The sequence below is a fragment of the Cricetulus griseus genome, chromosome 5 (genome assembly GCF_003668045.3).
Source record: "Cricetulus griseus strain 17A/GY chromosome 5, alternate assembly CriGri-PICRH-1.0, whole genome shotgun sequence".
In the NCBI taxonomy this organism is placed as follows: Eukaryota; Metazoa; Chordata; class Mammalia; order Rodentia; family Cricetidae; genus Cricetulus; species Cricetulus griseus.
The window spans coordinates 135,027,496-135,049,025 of NC_048598.1; the positions used below are offsets into that span (position 1 = coordinate 135,027,496).

Sequence of the window (21,530 nt, forward strand, 5' to 3'; positions counted from 1 at the left end):
GGTGCCTTAGGCAGGCAAGATGAAATGAATGCAAAGCACCTTTACATAATTACCTTGTATTGTTAAATGAATGCAGCATAAGCAGATGTAACACATATTCACACAGTTAAAGTAATATTCCACAACACTACTTTTGATATTTTCTCATTATATTTGCTGATGGTTTTAGCTCAGTTCTTTTGGAGAAAGACAATGGATTCTAAGTCTCACATTTATTGAAGCTCCTTTGAATCCACACAAATGATCCAGTCTGGTCATTAATCCTCTCATATTTAACTATATATATATATATATATATATATATATATATATGCACAGGTATGTGTATATAATAGTTAATATGTACATATGAAATAAGTATCAATTATAACAGTTTGATCGAGTCTATGTCTTGCTGGTTTTATGATTGCTTCCTGAATTTATGTCTGTTAGTTTTATGGGAATTACTGTGAAAGGGATATCATAATCTCTGTAGCCAAGATTGTGAACACATATATTTCCCATCTGATTCTGTCAACTTTGCTTTAAATATTCTTCATATACTTTTAAGTCATATTTTCCAATTTTACAGTTATTTTTGGAGAATTTTATACTTTACTGCATCTACATCACTCACACCCTTCCTTCTCCATTCTCTGACTACTCCTTCCTCCATCCCAAATTCATGATCTCTTTTTTAGTTTTTATTATGTCTAGGAATACACATACACACATATACACATATATATGAATATATAATTTTATATATAGCCCACTAAATCATTTGTCTTTGTTCATTTGTGCATGTGTCCAGGGATGATCACATGGTAGTGGGCAACCTCTTCTGAAGCTCATTCCTTGAGGCAACCAATTCTCTATTACTCAGCAGCTGTTGACCTCCTACAGCTTCTCATCTTCAGGTAGAACCATATGGAATTTCTTCTGTCTGCATTTTCTTCCCAGACAGAGAATGAAGCCAAGAATAGAGGACAGAATAAACAAGCTTCCCATGAAACAAAACAAGTAAATAATGTATGTTCTCAAGGTTCATAATTGAACCTTGGCACTGAAAGATCTTGGGTTTCTCATTTCCCAGGTGCCTTTATGCACATTTGTGAGGTAGTGGCATATTCATGAGGTGGGTGAAACTGTTCCACTCCAAGTGAATTATTGAACAAGTATTTATTTTAAAATGCATCTCTCTATGATATTGTTAAGAAGTCCACAAGGAATCCCATTCCCACCGTTGGAGGCCTTGTTCAGGGGATACTTCAGATGATGGGGAGGAAGGATTGTAGGAGACAGAGGGGTCGAGGGCATCATGAAAATATCACCTACAGAATCAACTATGCAGGCCTCACAGGGGCTCACAGAGACTGAAGCAGCAGTCACGGAGCCTGCGTGGGCCTGTGCTAGGTTTTCTGCATATATGTTACAGTTGTGTAGCTTGGTATTCTTGTAGGACTCCTAACAGTGGGAGCAGGGGTTGTTATATCTCTGATTTTTTTTTTTGCCTGCTTTTGGGACCCTTTTCACCCTAGTGGGTTGCCTCATCCATTCTTGATGTTAAGGTTTGTGCTTAGCCTTATTGTAACTTATTATGCTGTATTTGGTTGATATCCTTGGGGGGCTTGCTCTTTTTTGAAGGGAAATGGAGGAGAAGGAGTGGATCTAGGAGTGAAGGGAGGTGGAGGGTAATGGAAGGAGTGGAGAGAGGGAAACTGCAGTCAGAATGCAACATATAAGAGAATAATAATAATTTTTTTAAATTTTTTATTAGTTCAAATTAGGAACAAGCTGGCTTCACATGTCAATCTCTTCTTCCTTCCCTCCTCACCAACCCTCCCCTCAACCTCCCACCCTCTCCCCACCCCATCCACCCTCCACTCCCCAGGCAGGGCTCCCCAAAATCCACCACATCATCCTGGGCCGGCCCAGGCCCTTCCCCATGTGTCCAGGCCGAGAGTGCATCCTTTCACGTGGGATGGGCTCTCAAAGTCCCTTCTTACACGTAGGTCTGAGGAGAGATCTGGCACTAGAGAGATTTCGAGAGATCTACAAGGATGACACAAACTGACAATCTAGGCAATGGTGGAGAGGATAATCTAAATTCCCTTCCCTTATAATGAGACTGTTGACTACTTTTTAATGCAATCCTAGAGCCCTCATCCAGTGGCTGATGGAAGCAGAGGCAAACATCCACAGATATACACTGAACTGAACTATGGAACCTAGTTGCAGAGAGGGAGGAATGAAGATCAAAGGGGTCGGTACCAGGCTGGTGAAACCCACAGAATCAGCTGGCCTGAACAAGGGAGAGCACATGGACCCCAGACTGCTGTCTGGGAGGGCCAGCACGGGACTAAATCAGACCCCTGAACATGGATGTCAAAGCGGAGGCCTCCACTCTCTATGGGCCCCTGGTAGTGGATTAGTATTTTTCCCTGGTGTAAGAATAATAATAATTTTTAAATGCCCCAGGGGGATGAAATCATAGTGCTGATGATACCACTATGGTCTTGAGGATACAGATATCCTATGGAAAGGATGATCCCACTGATATAGCACTGGGAACAAAAACAACTTAAGGGAGAAACAGTGTATGGCAGCTTAATGTTCCATCATAAAGTCCATAAATGCAGAAAGAACATGAGACCAATCTGCTGTATTACATCAGTAGTTCAGAAGAGAGAGAATAGAAAGTGAAGCTAGATCACAAATCTTCAAAGTCCACAACTGAGTGGCATATTTCTTCCAGCAAGGTCTCTACCTCCTGAAAGTTATATTACCTCAAATAGCACCACCAGCCAGGAACCAACTGTTCAAACACGAGCACATTTCACATTCCTATTATAAAAAGGACAAACTGAGTCAATAGCCAAAACAATCAGAACAAAACAACCCAAAATCTAGCAGAGCAAATAACACATTTTGCTTCTCAGTGTCTGGCATGTAAAGCTTAGGTAGCTCCATCTCTCCAGCTCTGGTACCTGCACATATACAGCCTTTCCCTTAGGCTACCTTAGCTTCACATCTCCATCTCTCCGTGGTGGACCTCCCACCTCTCCAACCCTCAGAGCTACATGCAATGACTTCTCAGGACCTCTTTGCAGGGACTTCAACCTTTGTGACACATGCGGTGCCTGGACTCAGCTTCTCACTGTGACTCTCTCAATCTCACATCTTTGATGCCTACAAAACCAGATCCACGTATCTAATGCTCAGGACTTTGCCAAGTTCTACTGCTAACTCATAGCCTTGTCTCTTTGCACTATTGCTGGATCTATTTCTGTATGCTGATCCTGGAGAAACACTTTCTTAGACAGGTACTTTTGAGGAGCAGGCAACCCTTTCAACTTGAGCTTTTTGTTTAAATGAATTTGGATCTACACAAGATGTGGCATCCTCCAAGTTTATCATTGACATCTTCAGTACCAGCCTGTTTATCATCCTGCTTTAAAATTTCCTTTGCCCAGCCAGGCGTTGGTGGCGCACACCTTTAATCCCATCACTCCGGAGGCAGAGGCAGGCGGATCTCTGTGAGTTCGAGGCCAACCTGGTCTCCAGAGCAAGTGCCAGGATAGGCTCCAATGCTACACAGAGAAACCCTGTCTCGAAAAACCAAAACAAACAAAAAAATTTCCTCTGCCCAACAAATCAGACCTTTATCTTCAAATCCAGCTTCACTGAGGTTCTCAGGACACAAGTGGAATTCTTGACCAAAACATCACCCATTGTGGGTTGTGGGAAGAGCAGTGTGTGTTCTTTATTACTGAGCCATCTCTCCAGCCTTTCAGTGGCTTTTCTGGTCCAAATTTCCAAACTGTTTCACATTTCTCACCCTCAATAACCCCCAAATAGCCTGCTTCTAAAAACCAATTTCTTTCTTCAAGACATTACTCTTTGCTGTGATAAAAAAAAAAAAAACCCTGACAAAATGAACACAGACAAAAGGATTTGTTTTAGCTCACAGTTCCAGGTGACCGTCCATTGTAGCTGGGACGTCACAGCTGCAGGAGCTTGAGTTGATCATATCACATTCATAATCAGGAATAGAAAGTGATCAATACATACATGTTCTTGCTCAGCTCACTTTCTCTTCTGTACAGTTCAGGATCCCCTGTGTAGGGAATGGAGTCTCTCACCTTGGTCATATCTTCCTACTTCAATCATCTTAATGGAGATGATTCTCCACAGACATGCTCATTTGCCAAGTTAATGTTGATAGCACATCTTCCCTGGTATTTCTAGATTGGGTCAAATTGACAGTTAAAACTATCATGAGCAGGGAGAGCCTTTCCAAGGCTTAGGGTAATTTGTACCTGGTTACCCAATGTCTAACTGCTTGCCTGACTTTATGTACAGCACTGAGGGCTGCACCTGCTTCCTGGAATCATTCACTTAACATCCTTATTGATAGGTGCAGTCATAAAGCAAGAAGTAAAGAAAAAAAATATCATGGGATTAAATTGAATTTCTCTTAAAGAAATCAAGGAAAGCCAAGAAAAAAACAATCTTACAGATGAAGGAAACAATTCAAAAAGTTCAAGACCTGAAAACTAAAATAGAGACAATAAAGAAAAGGCAAACTGAGACAATGCTGGAAATAGAAAAGCTGGGCAAATGATCAGAAACTACAGATGCAAGCAGAACCAACAGAATACAAGAGATAGAAGAGAGAATCTCAGGTGTTGACGATACACTAGGAGAAATGGATTTATCTAAGGAAGCGATCCCACTCTTTGTGGGAGGCTATCATCCAAAGGGGGAAAAATTTAGGGTCGATTTCTGTCAATTGACTCTTCAGATAAGCTGCAATAGGACTCTTCCCTGATTTCTCAGCAAGTTCCATATTCTGTACTTGCAAGCCTTCACAATCCAGTGAACCCTCTGGTATATCTCCCCTCCCAACGGCCCCTCAGTGTGTCCCTGGTTCCACCTTGTTCATTCTGGTTAGGCTTCTGAGAGATACAACAATAAGAAATTTTAAGCTTTGTGGTAATTTTGAAATGATGAAAAATGCTTAACATTGACTATAATTTTGGAGCCTATCCTGGGACTTGCTCTGTAGTCCAGGCTTGCCTCAAATTCACAGAGATTCACCTGCCTCTGCCTCCCAAGTTCTGGGATTAAAGGCATGCACCACAAATGCCAGGCGTCTTTCTATTTTAAGGTTATTTAATTAATGACCTTAATTCAGTTTTCAACCTTAATTTTATGCTTTGTCACACACATCTTCTACTTGTTGGTTCTAGGATTAAGATGGGGTTTCCTTTCTGTGGGATCGGTGTTATTCTTCCATGTATCAATGCATGCATCTATTCACTTTATTACTATGAAGGAGACTGGTTACATGCTCATTATTGTGAATTTTAGTGTATGAAATTCTTCTTGCTTCTAAGTTATTCCTGATTTTCAGACATTAAGCATTTCCTAGATGGTACCTAGCCCTAAGTTTATTTTCTATGATCGGTATCACTTAAAGATATTGTTTCAAAGAGAAATTATTACAACCAAGGTTTTGTAATCACTTTTTTGCTAAATTAGACAATCTTTGATCTATTCATGATACCTAAATATGGAAATTTGCATAATCATGTTACACTAACACTCAGAATCGTTTATGTTTTCTAAGGAAAATCTGTTATGTTGAAACATCCTAAAAGCTTACTGTGAGGGCAGTTGTTATTAAGACAAAAATAAGTTCTCTTTTTTGTTGTTAATTTATTCTTCGTCTCTAATTCAATAATTGTGTGTCACCATTCAATACATTAGTTGGGAACTTTAGTACTGGAGTAGAAAATGATTCAAATAATCTTTGTATTTGATTGGCACAGCTTTTAAAAACTATGTGAGATCAAGAAAGCACAATTTACTTTTCCATGGCTAATCTTGTGATTGAGTACTAATCTTGTGATGGCTGCAGGCTCTGTGGTAAGACCTCTGGCTGCTGAAAATCATGAGGCTTTCATGTCAAGAGCATAACAGTGATGAAGCTGGTGGATGCTGACAGATATTTATTTCCTGGGTACACAAGTCACATCCAAGTCATCAGAACCTATCAGAACCTCTAAGAATTACCAGACACTGCATCTCATGGGACACCTATCTTCCCAGTTTAGAAAGACCTGGAAGTAAGGACTGAATGTTATTTATTGTAGAATATTTAACCAGTGCTTCTTAAAAGAATCTATGTTTTTAATTAGAAAACCTTCAGCTTTAAATACTTTGTAATGTTTTTATTTATTTTAGTATACCTGTCACAGTGCACATGTGGAGGTCAGAGAACACCTTACAGAAGTTGTTCACCTCCTCTACTGTGTGGTTCCCCAGGATTGAACTCAGGTCATCCAGCATCCTTCCTTGATGAGCCATCTCATCAACTTGGATTTGATTTTTCATATATAAGAAATCATCTTGATGAACTGGAATGCAGGTTTTAGTAGAAAGCCCCCACATGGAAGTTTTAATAGCATATCTAGATTTAGCTTAACTCAGAGCTGGTCTGTGTTATTGTGTAAGTTACTTACACACTTCAGTCCAATTATCTTCCTTGGTAAAAATTAAAGATATTGAATATAGTGCCTCTAAGTTCTCTGTAAGTTTTTATTTCCCAGAATCCTAATTACAATTACTTTTCCTAACTCCTAAGAATCACAAGTATCCGTGCTTGCTGAAGTGCATACTTGGAAAAGGAATTACCTTGTATAATCTTGTGATCATTTCTAAATGTTTGCCATATATCACTGGTGAAATATAATGATTTTTTTATTACAGGAACACGTTCATAGCTCCTTCCTTTTCACTAGTTCAGTGAGAAAACTGCTTAGAAAAACAGATGCTATTCATTAAAATGAAGTAAACTCATTTCAAAACCCAATTCATGGATATTTGAGTTATTTTAAGATATGTTTTAATTTTAAAGGCTAAATTTTAAGTGTGTATGTGCTAACAGCTCAGAGATCTATAAATATTCATCATTTTGATTGCTCATAATTAGCTAATGGGCTTAATAGAACCTATAAGCCATGATCTTCTACAGTTCTCCTGACAGTTAATAGGACCCATACATCATCCCTTATACAGTTCCTCATTACTCATGTTTACTGGGTGTGGAGGTGCTTTGGCCTTGGGAGGACAGATAAGAGAGGATGGAGAAGTGGGGTGCTGGGAGTGTTTGTTATGCAAACAAGAAGATCAGTGATTGCTGGATCTCTGATGAGGTGTGAAAGAATCATACAATGAGCTAAAGGAGGACTTTGTGATCAAACTTTCATTAAGATTGAGATTAGGATGTATGCAAAGATGCTAAGGTTGTTAAGGAAAGGCCCTGAGTCTGCTTTTAAAAAATATTTATTTACAGTGTGTGTGTGTGTGTGTGTGTGTGTGTGCTAACGTGCACGTGAGCACTCGTGCACTCCTGTGCATGGGCATGGGGAAGGTAGTGGCTGACTTTGACTTTTCCTCTATTATTTTCCACCATGTTTATGAGACAGGATTTTTCTGACTGATCCTGGCATTTGTCATTTGGTTACATTGGCTGTATAGAAAGCTCCCGACTCTCTGCTCTTTTTCTTTGCAGCACTGGTATGACAGGCAGCAGTGGCCACTGCCAGCTTTTATATGGGTCTTGGGGACACAAGCTGAGGTCTTTATTCTTATGAGAAATAACTCTAATACAGTGAACCATCTGTCCAGTCTTCTGAATCCACTTTTTTGGAATGGTACAGATATTGGAAACTGTTTTGTAGTAGCACTAGTTCCACCTGGAAACAGCTAGATTGTTGCCTGAGCATGCAGCAACAATGCATGGTGGACAGAAAGTATCCTGTTTGGAGAATGTGGGTCCAGTGAGGTAATAGGGCTCCTAAAATAGAGTGGTTGAACAAGAAGGAATTCCATACATGTTGATTTTTCTGTTCTATGGAAACGGGATGGCCATAAATAATCCTGTAGGTTGTTTCTCTCTCTCTCTCTCTCTCTCTCTCTCTCTCTCTCTCTCTCTCTCTCTCTCTCTCTCTCTCTCTCTTGGAGCCTGCCACCCACGTCTCAAATAAATACAGAGAGTCTTATTCTTACTTGTGAATGACCAGCCTTATCTTGGCTTGTTTCTATCCAGCTTTTGTAACTTAAATGATCTCTTTTCTTTTTCAGTATGTTTTGCCTCTAGGCTTTTTACCTTTCTTTATTCTATATATCTTTCCTTCTTACTCTGTGAATGGCTGTGTGGCTGAGTAGCTGTGTGGTGACTGGACCCTAGAATCCCCTCCTTCTCCTTTTCTTACTCTTCTCTTGTGCTTAGGTTTCTTCTCCTATTTATTCTCTCGCCCTTGAAGCCCCACCTATTTCTCTTCCCTGTCTTGCTTTTGGCCTTTTAGTTCTTTACTAGACCAATCAAGTGTTTTAGGCGGGCAAAGTAACACAGCTTCACAGAGTTAAGCAACCTGAAAGAATGCAACACATATTTGCATCATTGAACAAACTATTCCACAGCACAAATGAGTGTAACACATCTTCAACTAATATTCCACAACATAATCCTCTTCATCCATGTAAACTTAATGGCGAGTTTTGTTGGAAAGGCTAACTTGGCAGATACATTTCATTTGCTGAATTATCATGAAGAACAAGAGAACAATGTTAAAAAGGAACACATAAGTGATTAAGAGGAGACACAGTATGGACAGTAATGTGCTAATAGCTCTGCATGGTTGCTAAATCCAAGAGAAATATCCACACACTCCATCCAGGCTTGTTGGAAAGCTGATAAGAAACAAACAAACAAAAGCAACAACAAAAAACCCTACCTTTAGATAAAATTAGATTTGCTCTGTAATATATTACAAGGAAAACAACCATTTAAAACAACACTGACATGCATCATACACATTTTGAAAGGTCAAGGCTTCTCAATTAAAATTAAACAGTAAAACGTCCTGGGCAGTAAAACTGTCCCTCTTATGTCACTGCTTGAAAATTTAGGTAGTCACCTACTTATTTGCATTGCATTTTCTGAACTTGTGTAAAAGGCAAGGAAAGTGACAACTCTGAATAAATTGTGATAGGATTGAGAAATAAAACTTTTTTGTCTTTTTTTTCTTATTAGAAACAAGCTTGTTTTACATGTTAATCCCAGTTCCCCTTCCCTGCCCTGCCCTCCACTGAGTCCCCTATCCCATCCCCTGTCTGCCCCCCAGGTGTGGGGAGCCACAGCCCCAAGATGGTGCCTGGCTGGATGCCAGGGAGACCAAGCTTAGCTGTAAACAAGCCTTATTTGGAAGCGCTTAGTGGATCTGGTGTGCCTCCTCCAGCTGTGACCTATCCGGGATTGCCAGGTGGCGTGAGCTAATTGGGTAATGAGCTTGCTTTTAAGGGCTTGCTGGGGGGGCTGGGGGGGGGGCGGGGGCGGGGGGGGCGGGGGGCGGGGGTGGGGCGGGGGGGGGTGTGTCTGAGAAAGGAGAAGCTGATGTACAAGGTTCCTGAATAAACTACTTGAAGAAGAGTCGTGGTCGTGTTTCTCTTGCTGGTCGAGAAAACTTTAGTTTTTCATTACCTTATAATCTTTTAAACTTCATTTAATGATCTTTTTGAGCTTTGTCTGGGGGCTGATGATGATACACAGGTCCCATTTAGGGCCGAGTGCTTCATGGTCTCTTCTTATCTGACAAGTTATGACTCCTTTCATTTGTATTAATTGTCGTGTGCTACAAATAGAAGCTTGATTGTTGCCGTTTGAGAGCTGCACTAATCTGTGTTCAGATAAGAACCTAGCAGTCAGTTTCATATTAAGTCTGTTTAGCCGAATAATACTAGAGGTGTCTCTGCTTGCACCTGTGTCTAATCCAACCACAGGTTCTTGACTGAGTTAACAGAACATTGGATGAGTTCAGTTTTGTGTAAAATCCCTTAAATCCAGCATGAGGTAGTTGGTTATACTTTTTATAATCATACTACTATTGCACCAATGGGAATTCTTGACAGTCATTGTTGTAGCTGCAGGATATATAGCTATGTAAGACAGTTTTTTTCCTCATAGTGTGCAAAGGATCTTGCAGCATTATAATAAGGCTTATTTGCTCCAGTTTGATTTCTCCATGTTCTATGTCTCAAGTATGTGATGTGTTCAGCAATAGGATCTAATGGGCAATCAAGGGCAATGGAAATAGACTGTAATGTTTTGCAAGTTATCTATAAGATGCCACTGTTCAATAACCCAAAAGGAGGTAATCCATACCTTGCACTATATTTTTCCTTGATAGCTTAGGTCTCAGATAGTCATTATCAAGGAAATATATGGTATATGCATTTAAATACTTTTATATTTTTTAAGGAAGCCTCTGAAGTAGTGGGTATCCTTATGATTTAATCAGAGGACTTTAGTGGTAGTTGGTACTCGAGATAACCCTTCCTCTACCCTGCACTCTATCAAGTAGGAAGACTCAGCCTGGTATAGGTGGTACTATCCCTAAGTAGGTGTATCTAGGTTGTGCAAGAAGAATATCTGGAGAGTCACCATGTGATCCTGGGATTAGGATGCCAATTGAAGGTGTCAGATAAGTCTTATAAAATATATAGATTTATGATCATTAAGACTGAGCTAACAGATGGGAATCCTAGTCATTGGCCAAGCAGCATTTGTACCTAATATAAGTCTGTGTACTATTTGGGGCCCTAACTAGGTGGGCAGAACTCAGGAGGGTGGCAGAAAGCACTCACGATGTGGTAGGGCTCAGGCGGCTTTTGGTGGAAAGATTTAACGTAACAGAATGGTGTCAGTGAGCAGGATGACCCCATGCTCCAAGGTTCCCAGAGGAAGTGGGAAACCTGCCACCACAGCCAGCCATGTCTGGCCGCTGAGAGGCATGGAAGCAGCTTCCATATGCTCGCACCGCCCCAGTGCTCTTAGGGGTTGGACTCAGCACACCCAAGACGATAAAGACAGAGCCAGATAAAGTAAAACCTCGAAAGGTTTACACTACATTTACAAATATATGTAGGCTTGTGAGACAAAAAGTAACAGGAAGAAATAGAGTAGCTGGGTATGGTGGCACACACCTTTAATCCCAGCACTCCAAAAGCAGAGGCAGGCAGATTTCCACAGAGAAACCCTGTCTCAGGAAAAAAGAAACAAAAGGAAGTAAAAGTAGAATAATAGAAAACCCACCTAAAGATGAAAAAATGCTCTGTGCTATATTGTTGTCTTTAAATTGTTGATTGCTGAGGAAAAACTTACGGCTACTAAAATACATTTGATTATAAGTGCTGCTAAATTAATCCAACTTATACATTTTAAAAATGCTCTGACTTCAAAATTTAAGTATAAGGACAGGCTACTTGGGAAAAAAGGTTTTGCTTGTGTTTCCACAGAAAATGAAAAGCTGTGGATTCCTTCTAGACTAATATGGTTTTGTTGCATCTATCTCGACCAGCAAGAGAAACACGACCACGACTCTTCTTCAAGTAGTTTATTTAGGAACCTTGTACATCAGCTTCTCTCTCTCTCAGCGCCCCCCCCCCAAGCCCTTAAAAGCAAGCTCATTACCCAATTAGCTCACGCCACCTGGCAATCCCGGATAGGTCACAGCTGGAGGAGGCACACCAGATCCACTAAGCACTTCCAAATAAGGCTTGTTTACAGCTAAGCTCAGTCTCCCTGGCATCCAGCCAGATGCCATCTTGGGGCTGTGGCTCCCCACAGTTCCCCCTTTTGTATTTAAAAATAATGCAACAGGCAAGGGTAGAGGTCTGATCCCTGAAATCAAGGGACTTTGTAATGACCCCATACCCAGTAATCAGCGGAGCTGGTGCCACACCTGTCCGGTATCTTTTCTCAGAGATGGGAGTACGATACCAACCCCTATGCAATCAGACATGCCCTTCATGAAGCTGAAGAACGCTGACTTCAAGTGCAGTACTTCGTCTCGCAGCCTGAGCGGGATGACTACTTAGCTCTTTAGTACTGTTAGCCAAGCCTGACATGACTGCCCTGCCTCCAGGGCCACGAAGTCTTGTGCAATCATGGCATTACTTCTCTGCTGTGTGACCTTCATCCTGCAGATACACCATAAGGCTATGAAACTAACTAGGATAAGCATTCCTCCCAGGTCACCCATTCCTGCCCACTCTTTCAGATGATTCATGGCTTGAGTGATCCATGCCGACAGTCCTTCGGCAACAGAGACATCGACCCAGGTGGAATTCACATTCACAATAGAGAGCCTCAGATTCTGCATCAATTTGTCGAAGTCGCCAGACCAGTTACCTAAAAGATACTGAGAAAGCTGTTTAGACATATTGGCTGCTAACGAATAATTACAGAGGTCACGCACAATCCGGTCATCTTCCACTCACATCCTAGTTTCGCCAACTGCCACAGGGCATCGACCTGTTCCTGAACTAGGTCAATGCATTGGTTCAAAACCATAATACCGCCTTTTAATTGAGCATTAAGGGAAGACTGCACATCCAAAGCGGTGGCTACATTAGCTATCAAATTATTTAAGCCGTGGTGCCTCCTACAGCTGCAGCTAATCCAGAATGTGCCCTAATATGTTGAATATAAAAGGGCTGTGAACGCCTCCAAATCAACTCCTGCAGCTATATTATATATGGCTGAATCGGACAGACTCAGCAAGCGCCTTAATCGTTTTGAAATCAAGGGGCTCATGATAGCGCTGCCCCTCGTTATTCTGAAAGACAGGATAACACAACTCATGTCTCACTTCCTTCCATACCTCTGGGCAAAAGGACTGCCCCCCCCCCAGCCGCCGGGAGAGGAAGTAATATTATATGGAGTGAAAGACCCCTGTCCCTTAGCCCTTTCTTTCTCAAGTTTGTCTCCTCTTCCTCCTGTCGGCGGCTTCCCCGATCCCCACCCCCGGTGGCCTTTCCCCGCCCGGCCCGAGAACAAGCACCGGGTGGGGCCGGCCCGAGAACAAGCACCGGGTGGGGCCGGCCCGAGAATGAGCACCAGGTGGGCCAGCCCGAGAACGAGCACCGGGTGGGCTGGCACGAGGGCGAGCACCAGGTGGGTCAGCACGAGGACAAACACCGAGTGAGCCTGCCTGGAGCTCTGCCCCTGAGCCCCCGCCCCCCCCCGAAGAGAAACACTCCGTCCCAAGGTCTCCGCCCCCAAGGTCAGCCATCAGGAAAAGGGGGGGAATTGAGTCTGCTGTACCAGACACCAGACCTTGAGAATATGCTGATCTGGAATGGCTCTGTGTCTCATTTGAACCATCCAATGGAAATGATTCTGTATTTCGCCTCATTTGAAAGACTCTGTGTTTCACCTCATTTGAATAACTCTGTACTTTGCCTCATTTGAATAACCCTGTATAGCGCCTCATATACATTGACCAATGGGAATAGCTCTGTATAATGCCTCATTAGAATTATCCAATAGAATCCCTGCTCCTAGCTTGCGCCTTTTTCCTATATAAGGACCCCTTTTCCCTTGGCTCGGGGCGCTTAGCCACACAGAAGCTAAGTCGCCCCAGGTACCTGCGTCTCCAATAAAGCCTCTTGTTTTTTGCATCCAGTTCGTGGCCTCGCTGATTCCTGGGTGTGTGGGTCTCCCTCTACGAAAGTATCCCTTCGGGGTCTTTCATTTGGGGGCTCGTCCGGGATCGAGACCCGCCCAGGGACCACCGACCCACGTCTGGGAGGTAAGTGTTGTGCGGATCCGCTGTTTTGTCTTGTCTGGTCTGAGTCTGTCTTGTGAATTGCGCTTGCGTTTGTAGTATACAGCTGTGTACATTTGTAGGCGGATCCGAGGAGGGACTGACGGGTCCAAACTCCCGACCGCGGCTCCAGGAGACGTCCTGGTAGCGTTTGAAGCCCTCAGGAAGAGGGATTTGTATTTTGAACTTGGGAAGCCCTCAGGGTGAGAGATTTGTACTTTGAACTTAGATCTATGACTGGACATTTTCCCAGTCTCTTTGGAGAAGGCCCTCGGCTTGAGGGATTTGCAATCTTTACTGGGGACGAGGAAGGAGGGCCCCCTTCCTCGACTCTCTCTCAATTCCTTCTGTCGACTCTCTGTCGAAACCGCGCTGCGAAAGTCTGTTCTGTGTTATTCGGTCTTTGTCTTGTAGCTGTCATTTGTGCCCTCCTAAGCCTAGAAACTATGGGGCAAACTGTCACCACTCCTTTGTCCCTAACACTCTCCCACTGGAAAGATGTACAGGAATATGCTCATAACCAATCTGTTAATGTGCGTAAACGCAAATGGATTACTCTTTGTTCTTCAGAATGGCCGACCTTTGACGTAGGCTGGCCGCGAGATGGTACCTTTAACCCCCAGACTATATTCCAGGTAAAAGAGAAGATTATGGATCCTGGACCACACGGGCATCCCGATCAAGTGGCTTATATCGTCACTTGGGAGGTTTGGTTCAGGACCCCCCTCCCTGGGTACGTCCTTTCTTACATCCCAAGGGCCCCTCTCTCCTTCCCCCCTCTAACCGCTCCGACCGACCCATTCCTTCGGCCCCTACACCTCCCACTCCTTTGATTCCTCCCAACCCCCCTTCTCATTCCAACCTTTACCCTACCGTGGTGAAAGACACTAAGGCTAAAGAAAAGAAGACACCTAAGGTACTCCCTCCGGGAGAAGACCAGTTGGTTGATCTATTAACGGAGGAGCCCCCGCCATATCCGCCACTGCCGCCCCCACCAGAGGCAGAAGCGGACTCCGCCGCTGCCTTGGCGGAAGCGGCCCCTGACCCTTCACCAATGGCTTATCGACTAAGAGGTCGTAGGGAGCAGCCCGTTCCAGATTCAACCACTCTGCCCCTCCGAACTGGGCTGAACGGCCAACCTCAGTATTGGCCATTCTCAGCATCGGACCTCTATAACTGGAAAAATAATAATCCTTCTTTTTCTGCAGACCCCGTGAGGCTGACATCTCTCATAGAGTCGGTACTCACGACTCACCAACCCACCTGGGATGATTGTCAGCAGCTTTTGCAGGTCCTCTTAACCTCGGAGGAGAAACAGCGCGTGCTACTAGAAGCACGAAAGAATGTCCCAGGAGTAAACGGGCAGCCCACCCAGCTACCCAATGAAATTGATGCGGCTTGCCCTCTTGAAAGACCTGAATGGGATTTTACCACCGAAGCAGGTAGGACCCACCTGCGTCTCTATCGCCAGTTGCTGGTAGCGGGACTCCGGGGGGCAGGACGCAGACCCACTAATTTGGCCCAGGTGAAGCAGATAATACAGGGTGCGGAGGAATCACCTGCCGCTTTTCTAGAGAGATTGAAAGAAGCGTACAGGATGTATACTCCCTATAATCCGGAAGATCCAGGTCAGGCCACCAACGTTTCTATGTCCTTTATTTGGCAATCAGCCCCGGACATAAGAAACAAGCTTCAAAGGCTAGAAAATCTACAGGGATATACACTCCAAGATTTGTTGAAGGAAGCAGAACGTATTTTTAATAAGAGGGAAACACAGACAGAAAGAGAAGAACGTTGGAGGAAGGAAACTCAGGAGAGAGAGGAAAGACTAAGACAGGAAGCTGAGGAAAAAGAGGTTGCAAGAGACCGTAAGCGGAATAAAGAAATGAGCAGGTTATTGGCCACAGTAGTGACAGGCCAGAGACAGAATAGACAGAGGGATGACAGAAGGGGGCCCCACCTGGACAGGGACCAATGTGCTTACTGTAAAGAAAAAGGACATTGGGCAAGAGAATGCCCTAAGAACCCCCGGGCCAAGCTTCCACCGCCAAGGGTTTCTGACCTCCTGAACCTAGAAGATTAGAGGAGTCGGGGCCAGGAGCCCCCCCTGAGCCCAGGATAACACTGCAAGTCGGGGGGCATCCGGTCACCTTCCTAGTCGATACAGGGGCACAACATTCCGTTCTGAATCGGTCACCCGGACCCCTGAGTCACCGGACTGCATGGGTACAGGGAGCTACAGGCGGAAAGCAGTACCATTGGACTACAAATCGGCAGCTCCAGCTCGCGACCGGTAAGGTTATGCATTCTTTCCTCCATGTGCCAGACTGCCCCTACCCCTTACTAGGACGGGACCTATTGACCAAATTAAAAGCTCAAATACACTTTGAGAGGTCAGAAGTCAAAGTCACAGTGCCAGAGGGAATTCCCCTTACCATCTTGACAATGTCCATAGAAGATGAATATAGACTCCATGAAAAGAGGACTAACTCGAACAATCAGGAAACCCTTAACCACTGGCTTGCGGAATTTCCCCAAGCCTGGGCTGAAACAGGAGGAATGGGCCTTGCCATTAACCAGGCCCCAATTATAGTAACCTTAAAAGCTGCCATCCTTCCTGCATCCGTCAGACAGTATCCAATGCCTAAAGAAGCCCGAGAAGGAATTCGGCCACATATTAAAAGGTTACTTGAACAAGGGATTCTGGTGCCCTGTAAATCTCCTTGGAATACACCCTTGTTGCCTGTTAGGAAGCCGGGACTATAGGCCAGTGCAGGATCTGAGAGAAGTCAATAAAAGGATAGAGGACATACTATCCTCTGTCCTACTGTCCCCAACCCTTACAATTTGCTGAGTGGATTGCCACCTAACTATACCTGGTACACAGTCTTAGATCTTAAAGATGCTTTCTTCTGCCTTCGCCTGCATCCCACCAGCCAGCCTATATTTGCCTTTGAATGGCAGGACGCGGCCCTTGGAATCTCTGGGCAGCTGACTTGGACTAGGCTACCTCAAGGGTTTAAGAACAGCCCTAACCTTTTTGATGAAGCTTTACATCAGGACCTGGCAGAATTCCGGGTTCGGTACCCCGCTCTAATCCTCTTACAATATGTAGATGACATTCTCCTGGCAGCCAAAACCAAAGGGGAATGCAAGGAAGGCACTCAAGCCCTCCTCCAGACTCTTGGGAGCCTAGGGTACCGGGCATCCGCCAAGAAGGCCCAGATATGTCAGAAACAGGTGACCTATTTAGGATACAAGATAAAGGATGGACGTCGATGGCTAACGGAAGCCCGTATGCGAGCCATCTTAGACATTCCCACCCCACAAAATCCCCGCCAACTGAGAGAATTCTTGGGAACGGCAGGCTTCTGCCGCCTATGGATCCCTGGGTTTGCCAAAATGGCGGCTCCCCTCTACCCCCTCACTCGGCCAGGGGTTGCTTTTAAATGGGAAGAGCCCCAAAAGAAAGCCTTCACCGACATCAAAAAGCTCTCCTTGAATCACCAGCCCTGGGTCTACCAGACTTAGCTAAGCCATTTGAACTCTTTGTAGATGAGAAAGAGGGCTATGCTAAGGGAGTCCTCACCCAAAAACTGGGGCCTTGGAGAAGGCCCACTGCATACCTCTCCAAGAAATTGGATCCTGTGGAATCGGGATGGCCACCCTGCCTTCGAATGATTGCCGCTATAGCCCTGCTGGTAAAAGATTCTCACAAGCTAACCTTGGGGCAGCCTTTGACCATACATGCCACTCATGCAGTTGAGGAAGTCATCAGACAGCCTCCAGATAGATGGCTTACTAATGCCCGAATGACTCATTACCAGACTATGCTGTTAGACAAAGACCGGGTCCACTTCGGGCCTTTGGTGACTCTGAACCCAGCCTCCCTGCTCCCCCTCCCTGGGGAGCCCGAGGCTCATGATTGCTTACAGGTATTGGCCGAGGCCCATGGAGCGAGATCCGACCTGACTGACCAGCCTCTACCTAGCCCGGACCACATCTGGTTCACGGATGGAAGCAGCTTTTTGCATCAAGGAGAACGAAAGGCGGGCGCGGCAGTCACCACAGAGAATCAGGTCGTCTGGGCCCAGGCACTCCCCCCTGGAACTTCCGCACAGAGGGCAGAACTCATAGCACTCACGCAGGCTCTAAAATTGGCAGAAGGTAAGAGGCTCACCGTGTATACAGACAGTCGTTATGCCTTCGCCACTGCCCATATACATGGAGAAATTTACAGACGGAGGGGGCTGCTTACCTCCGAAGGGAAAGACATTAAAAATAAGGAGGAAATCCTCGCTCTCTTAAGGGCTCTTCATCTGCCCGCTGCCTTAAGTATCATACATTGCCCTGGACACCAAAAAGGGGATTCTTTCGAAGCAAGGGGCAATCGAAGGGCAGACTTGGCTGCCCGAGAGGCGGCCCTGACCACAGACACCACTAACCTCCTGGCTCTAGAGCCCACCAACGACCATCCCTTCCCCTCATGGGACTATGAACAAAGAGACATCCAAACCCTAGAGAAATTGGGAGCCGCAAAGGAACCAAACGGGGATTGGACTTATGAAGGAAAGACTGTCATCCCCTACCGGGTAACCAAGTACCTAGTGACATTTTTACATAAGATGACACATCTGAGCTCCAAGAAGATGCGGGAGCTCCTCGAACGAGAAGAGGAATTCAATTTCCTTTTGGGGAAGAATGATATTCTAAAACAGGTAACTGAGCAATGTGATGCATGCGCCCGAGTCAACGCATCCAGACTGAAGCTTCCTCCCGGGAACCGGGTCAGAGGCTACCGGCCCGGAACACATTGGGAGATAGATTTCACTGAGATTAAACCAGGAAAATATGGATACAAGTATCTATTAATTTTTGTAGACACCTTTTCAGGATGGGTTGAAGCCTTCCCTACTAAACATGAAACAGCCAAGATCGTTACTAAGAAATTGCTTGAAGAAATCTTTCCCCGTTATGGGATGCCTCAGGTACTGGGAACAGACAATGGGCCCGCCTTCGTCTCCCAGGTAAGTCAGTCAGTGGCCACCTTGTTGGGGATTGATTGGAAATTACATTGTGCTTATAGACCCCAAAGTTCAGGGCAGGTAGAAAGGATGAATAGAACAATCAAGGAGACTTTAACAAAATTGTCGCTTGCAACTGGCACCAGAGACTGGGTCCTCCTACTCCCCCTAGCCCTCTACCATGCTCGCAACACCCCTGGGCCACATGGGCTCACCACCCTTTGAGATTCTGTATGGAGTACCTACTCCTATCATTAACTTTCTTGATCAAGATGTCTCAGATTTTGCTAACTCCCCTTCTCTCCAAGCTCATTTACAGGCCCTCCAACTAGTACAACGGGAGGTCTGGAAACCCCTTGCTCAAGCTTATAAAGACCAGAGGGACCATCCCACCATCCCCCATTCCTACCAGATCGGGGACACTGTTTGGGTCCGGCGTCACCAGGCCAAGAACCTTGAACCCCGCTGGAAGGGACCCTACATCGTTTTGCTTACCACTCCCACCGCACTCAAGGTAGACGGCATTGCAGCTTGGATACATGCTTCACATGTAAAGCCAGCCCGACCCACCGATTCAGCCACTGCATCAGAATGGACCGCACACCGCACTCAAAATCCTTTAAAGATAAGACTCTCTCGTACACCCTTCTGTTGATTGGTTGTCTGTTTACCCCCCATGTAGCAACTAACCCCCACAGGGTTTATAATATCACCTGGAAAATAGCCAATCTAGGGACCGGTGAAATAGCCAACCTCAGCACTTATATAGGGACTCTACATGATGGGTTCCCTCCTCTCTATGTCGACCTATGTGACTTAGTAGGGTCTGACTGGGATCCCTCTGACCAGGAACCATTCCCAGGGTACGGATGCCACCACCCTGGGGGAAGGATAGGAACAAGAAGCAAGGATTTTTATGTTTGCCCCGGCCATAAACCAACTCATGACTGCGGGGGGCCACAGGAAGGGTACTGTGCAAGCTGGGGATGTGAAACCACAGGGGAGGCTTACTGGAAACCCTCTTCCTCTTGGGATTTCATCACTCTCAAACGGAGGGAGATCCCAGGGTACGCAGGGAAAGGACCATGGAGATGTGGGCAAAGAGCCTGCGGACCTTGTTATGATAGTGCCGGAGGGGGAGGTTTTCAAGGCGCCACCCCCGGAGGAAAATGCAACCCTCTCATCCTAAGGTTCACAGATGCTGGAAAAAGAACTACTTGGGATAGTCCTAAGGTCTGGGGACTCAGGCTGCACCGAGCAGGGAAAGATCCGGTGACTTTATTCTCCCTGTACAGACAAATTACTCCCCTAAGCCAACAATCAGTCGGGCCAAACATAGTAATAGCGGACCAGAGATCCCCAACCCATTTTCAAGTCCCTAAACCCCCTACCGTCCCTAAAGCTATCACTCCTACACCAGGTGCTGTCACCTTCTCCCCCACCCCAGATGCCCTAAACATCGAGATAACCAGAGACCCTCCAGGTACCAGAGATAGATTATTACAATTAATTCAAGGAGTTTACCAAGCCTTAAATTTTTCAGACCCCAACAAGACTCAGGAATGCTGGTTATGCCTAGTTTCCCGGCCCCCATATTATGAAGGCGTGGCAATACTGGGCAACTACTCCAACCAGACCTCAGCACCTACCAGTTGCGGAGCTGCTATGCAGCACAAGCTCACAATATCTGAGGTCTCAGGAAAGGGGCTATGCATAGGCAGGATTCCTTCCTCACATCAAGAATTATGTAACCAAGTAGAGCCATTATCTCAGGACAGCCGATACCTTGTTGCCCCTTAAGGAACTTATTGGGCTTGCAGTACTGGGTTGACTCCCTGTGTCTCTACCACTGTTCTCAACACCACCATTGACTTTTGTATATTGATAGAACTTTGGCCCAAAGTCACATACCACCAACCTGAATATGTTTACAGCGTACTAGAGAAATCAACCCGATATAAGAGGGAGCCAATATCCTTTACCGTGGCCCTATTATTAGGAGGAATAACAGTGGGGGGCATAGGAGCCGGCATAGGGACCGGAACCGTTGCCCTACAGGGAATTAATCATTTTAAGCTTCTACAACAAGCCATGCACACGGATATCCAGGTCCTAGAAGAGTCAGTCAGTGCACTCGAGAAATCCTTAACATCACTCTCTGAGGTGGTCCTGCAAAACAGACGGGGATTAGATTTATTATTTTTACAGGAAGGGGGGCTATGTGCTGCCCTCAAGGAAGAATGCTGCTTTTATGCAGATCATACAGGAATAGTTAGGGATAGCATGGCCAAACTTAGGGAGAGGCTAAAACAGAGGCAACAGCTATTTGAGTCTCAACAAGGATGGTTCGAGGGATGGTTCGCTAAATCCCCCTGGTTGACTACCCTTATATCCACGCTCATGGGACCTCTGGTTATTCTATTTTTGATCCTCATATTTGGTCCCTGCATTCTGAACAAACTGACTCAATTCATCAGAGAACGACTATCTGTTGTACAGGCCTTAGTCTTAACAATATCATCAGCTAAAGCAAATAGATCCAGAGTATCCAGAGACCTCTGAATGAAAGATTCCATTCAGTTACAAGAGAAATGGGGGAATGAAAGACCCCTGTCCCTTAGCCCTTTCTTTCTCAAGTTTGTCTCCTCTTCCTCCTGTCGGCGGCTTCCCCGATCCCAACCCCCGGTGGCCTTTCCCGCCCTGCCCGAGAACAAGCACCGGGTGGGGCCGGCCCGAGAATGAGCACCAGGTGGGCCAGCCCGAGAACGAGCACCGGGTGGGCTGGCACGAGGGCGAGCACCAGGTGGGTCAGCACGAGGACAAACACCGAGTGAGCCGGCCTGGAGCT

At 45.3% G+C, this 21,530-nt stretch overlaps 2 protein-coding genes across 5 annotated transcripts; both read left to right on the top strand.

The window, feature by feature from the left end:
• Positions 1-17,433: 17,433 nt before the first annotated feature.
• LOC113835995 lies at positions 17,434-19,130 on the top strand. Of its 4 annotated transcripts, none has more exons than XM_027418139.2 (3): positions 17,434-18,376; positions 18,540-18,685; positions 18,991-19,130. In XM_027418139.2, the coding sequence occupies exons 1-3, from the start codon at positions 17,471-17,473 to the stop codon at positions 19,052-19,054; spliced, it is 1,116 nt and encodes a 371-aa protein (XP_027273940.1). In that variant the 5' UTR covers positions 17,434-17,470; the 3' UTR covers positions 19,055-19,130. The 4 variants fall into 4 exon arrangements, with proteins under 4 accessions (XP_027273940.1, XP_027273941.1, XP_027273938.1 ...); XM_027418140.2 differs by having other exon boundaries at positions 18,540-18,646; XM_027418137.2 differs by having other exon boundaries at positions 17,434-18,685.
• Positions 19,131-19,273: 143 nt separating this feature from the next.
• Positions 19,274-21,158, top strand: LOC113835994 (MLV-related proviral Env polyprotein-like). Its single transcript, XM_027418136.2, has one exon. The coding sequence runs from the start codon at positions 19,274-19,276 to the stop codon at positions 20,480-20,482; it is 1,209 nt and encodes a 402-aa protein (XP_027273937.2). The 3' UTR covers positions 20,483-21,158.
• Positions 21,159-21,530: the final 372 nt, after the last annotated feature.

Bases quoted from the DNA above. Each gene is read 5' to 3' on its own strand.
- LOC113835995 (XM_027418137.2), top strand. From the start codon at position 17,471: ATGACTCATTACCAGACTATGCTGTTAGACAAAGACCGGGTCCACTTC. The intron at 18,686-18,990 runs GTAAGTCAGTCA...CTTCTCTCCAAG, and splicing joins GGCCCGCCTTCGTCTCCCAG to CTCATTTACAGGCCCTCCAA.
- LOC113835994 (XM_027418136.2), top strand. From the start codon at position 19,274: ATGGACCGCACACCGCACTCAAAATCCTTTAAAGATAAGACTCTCTCG.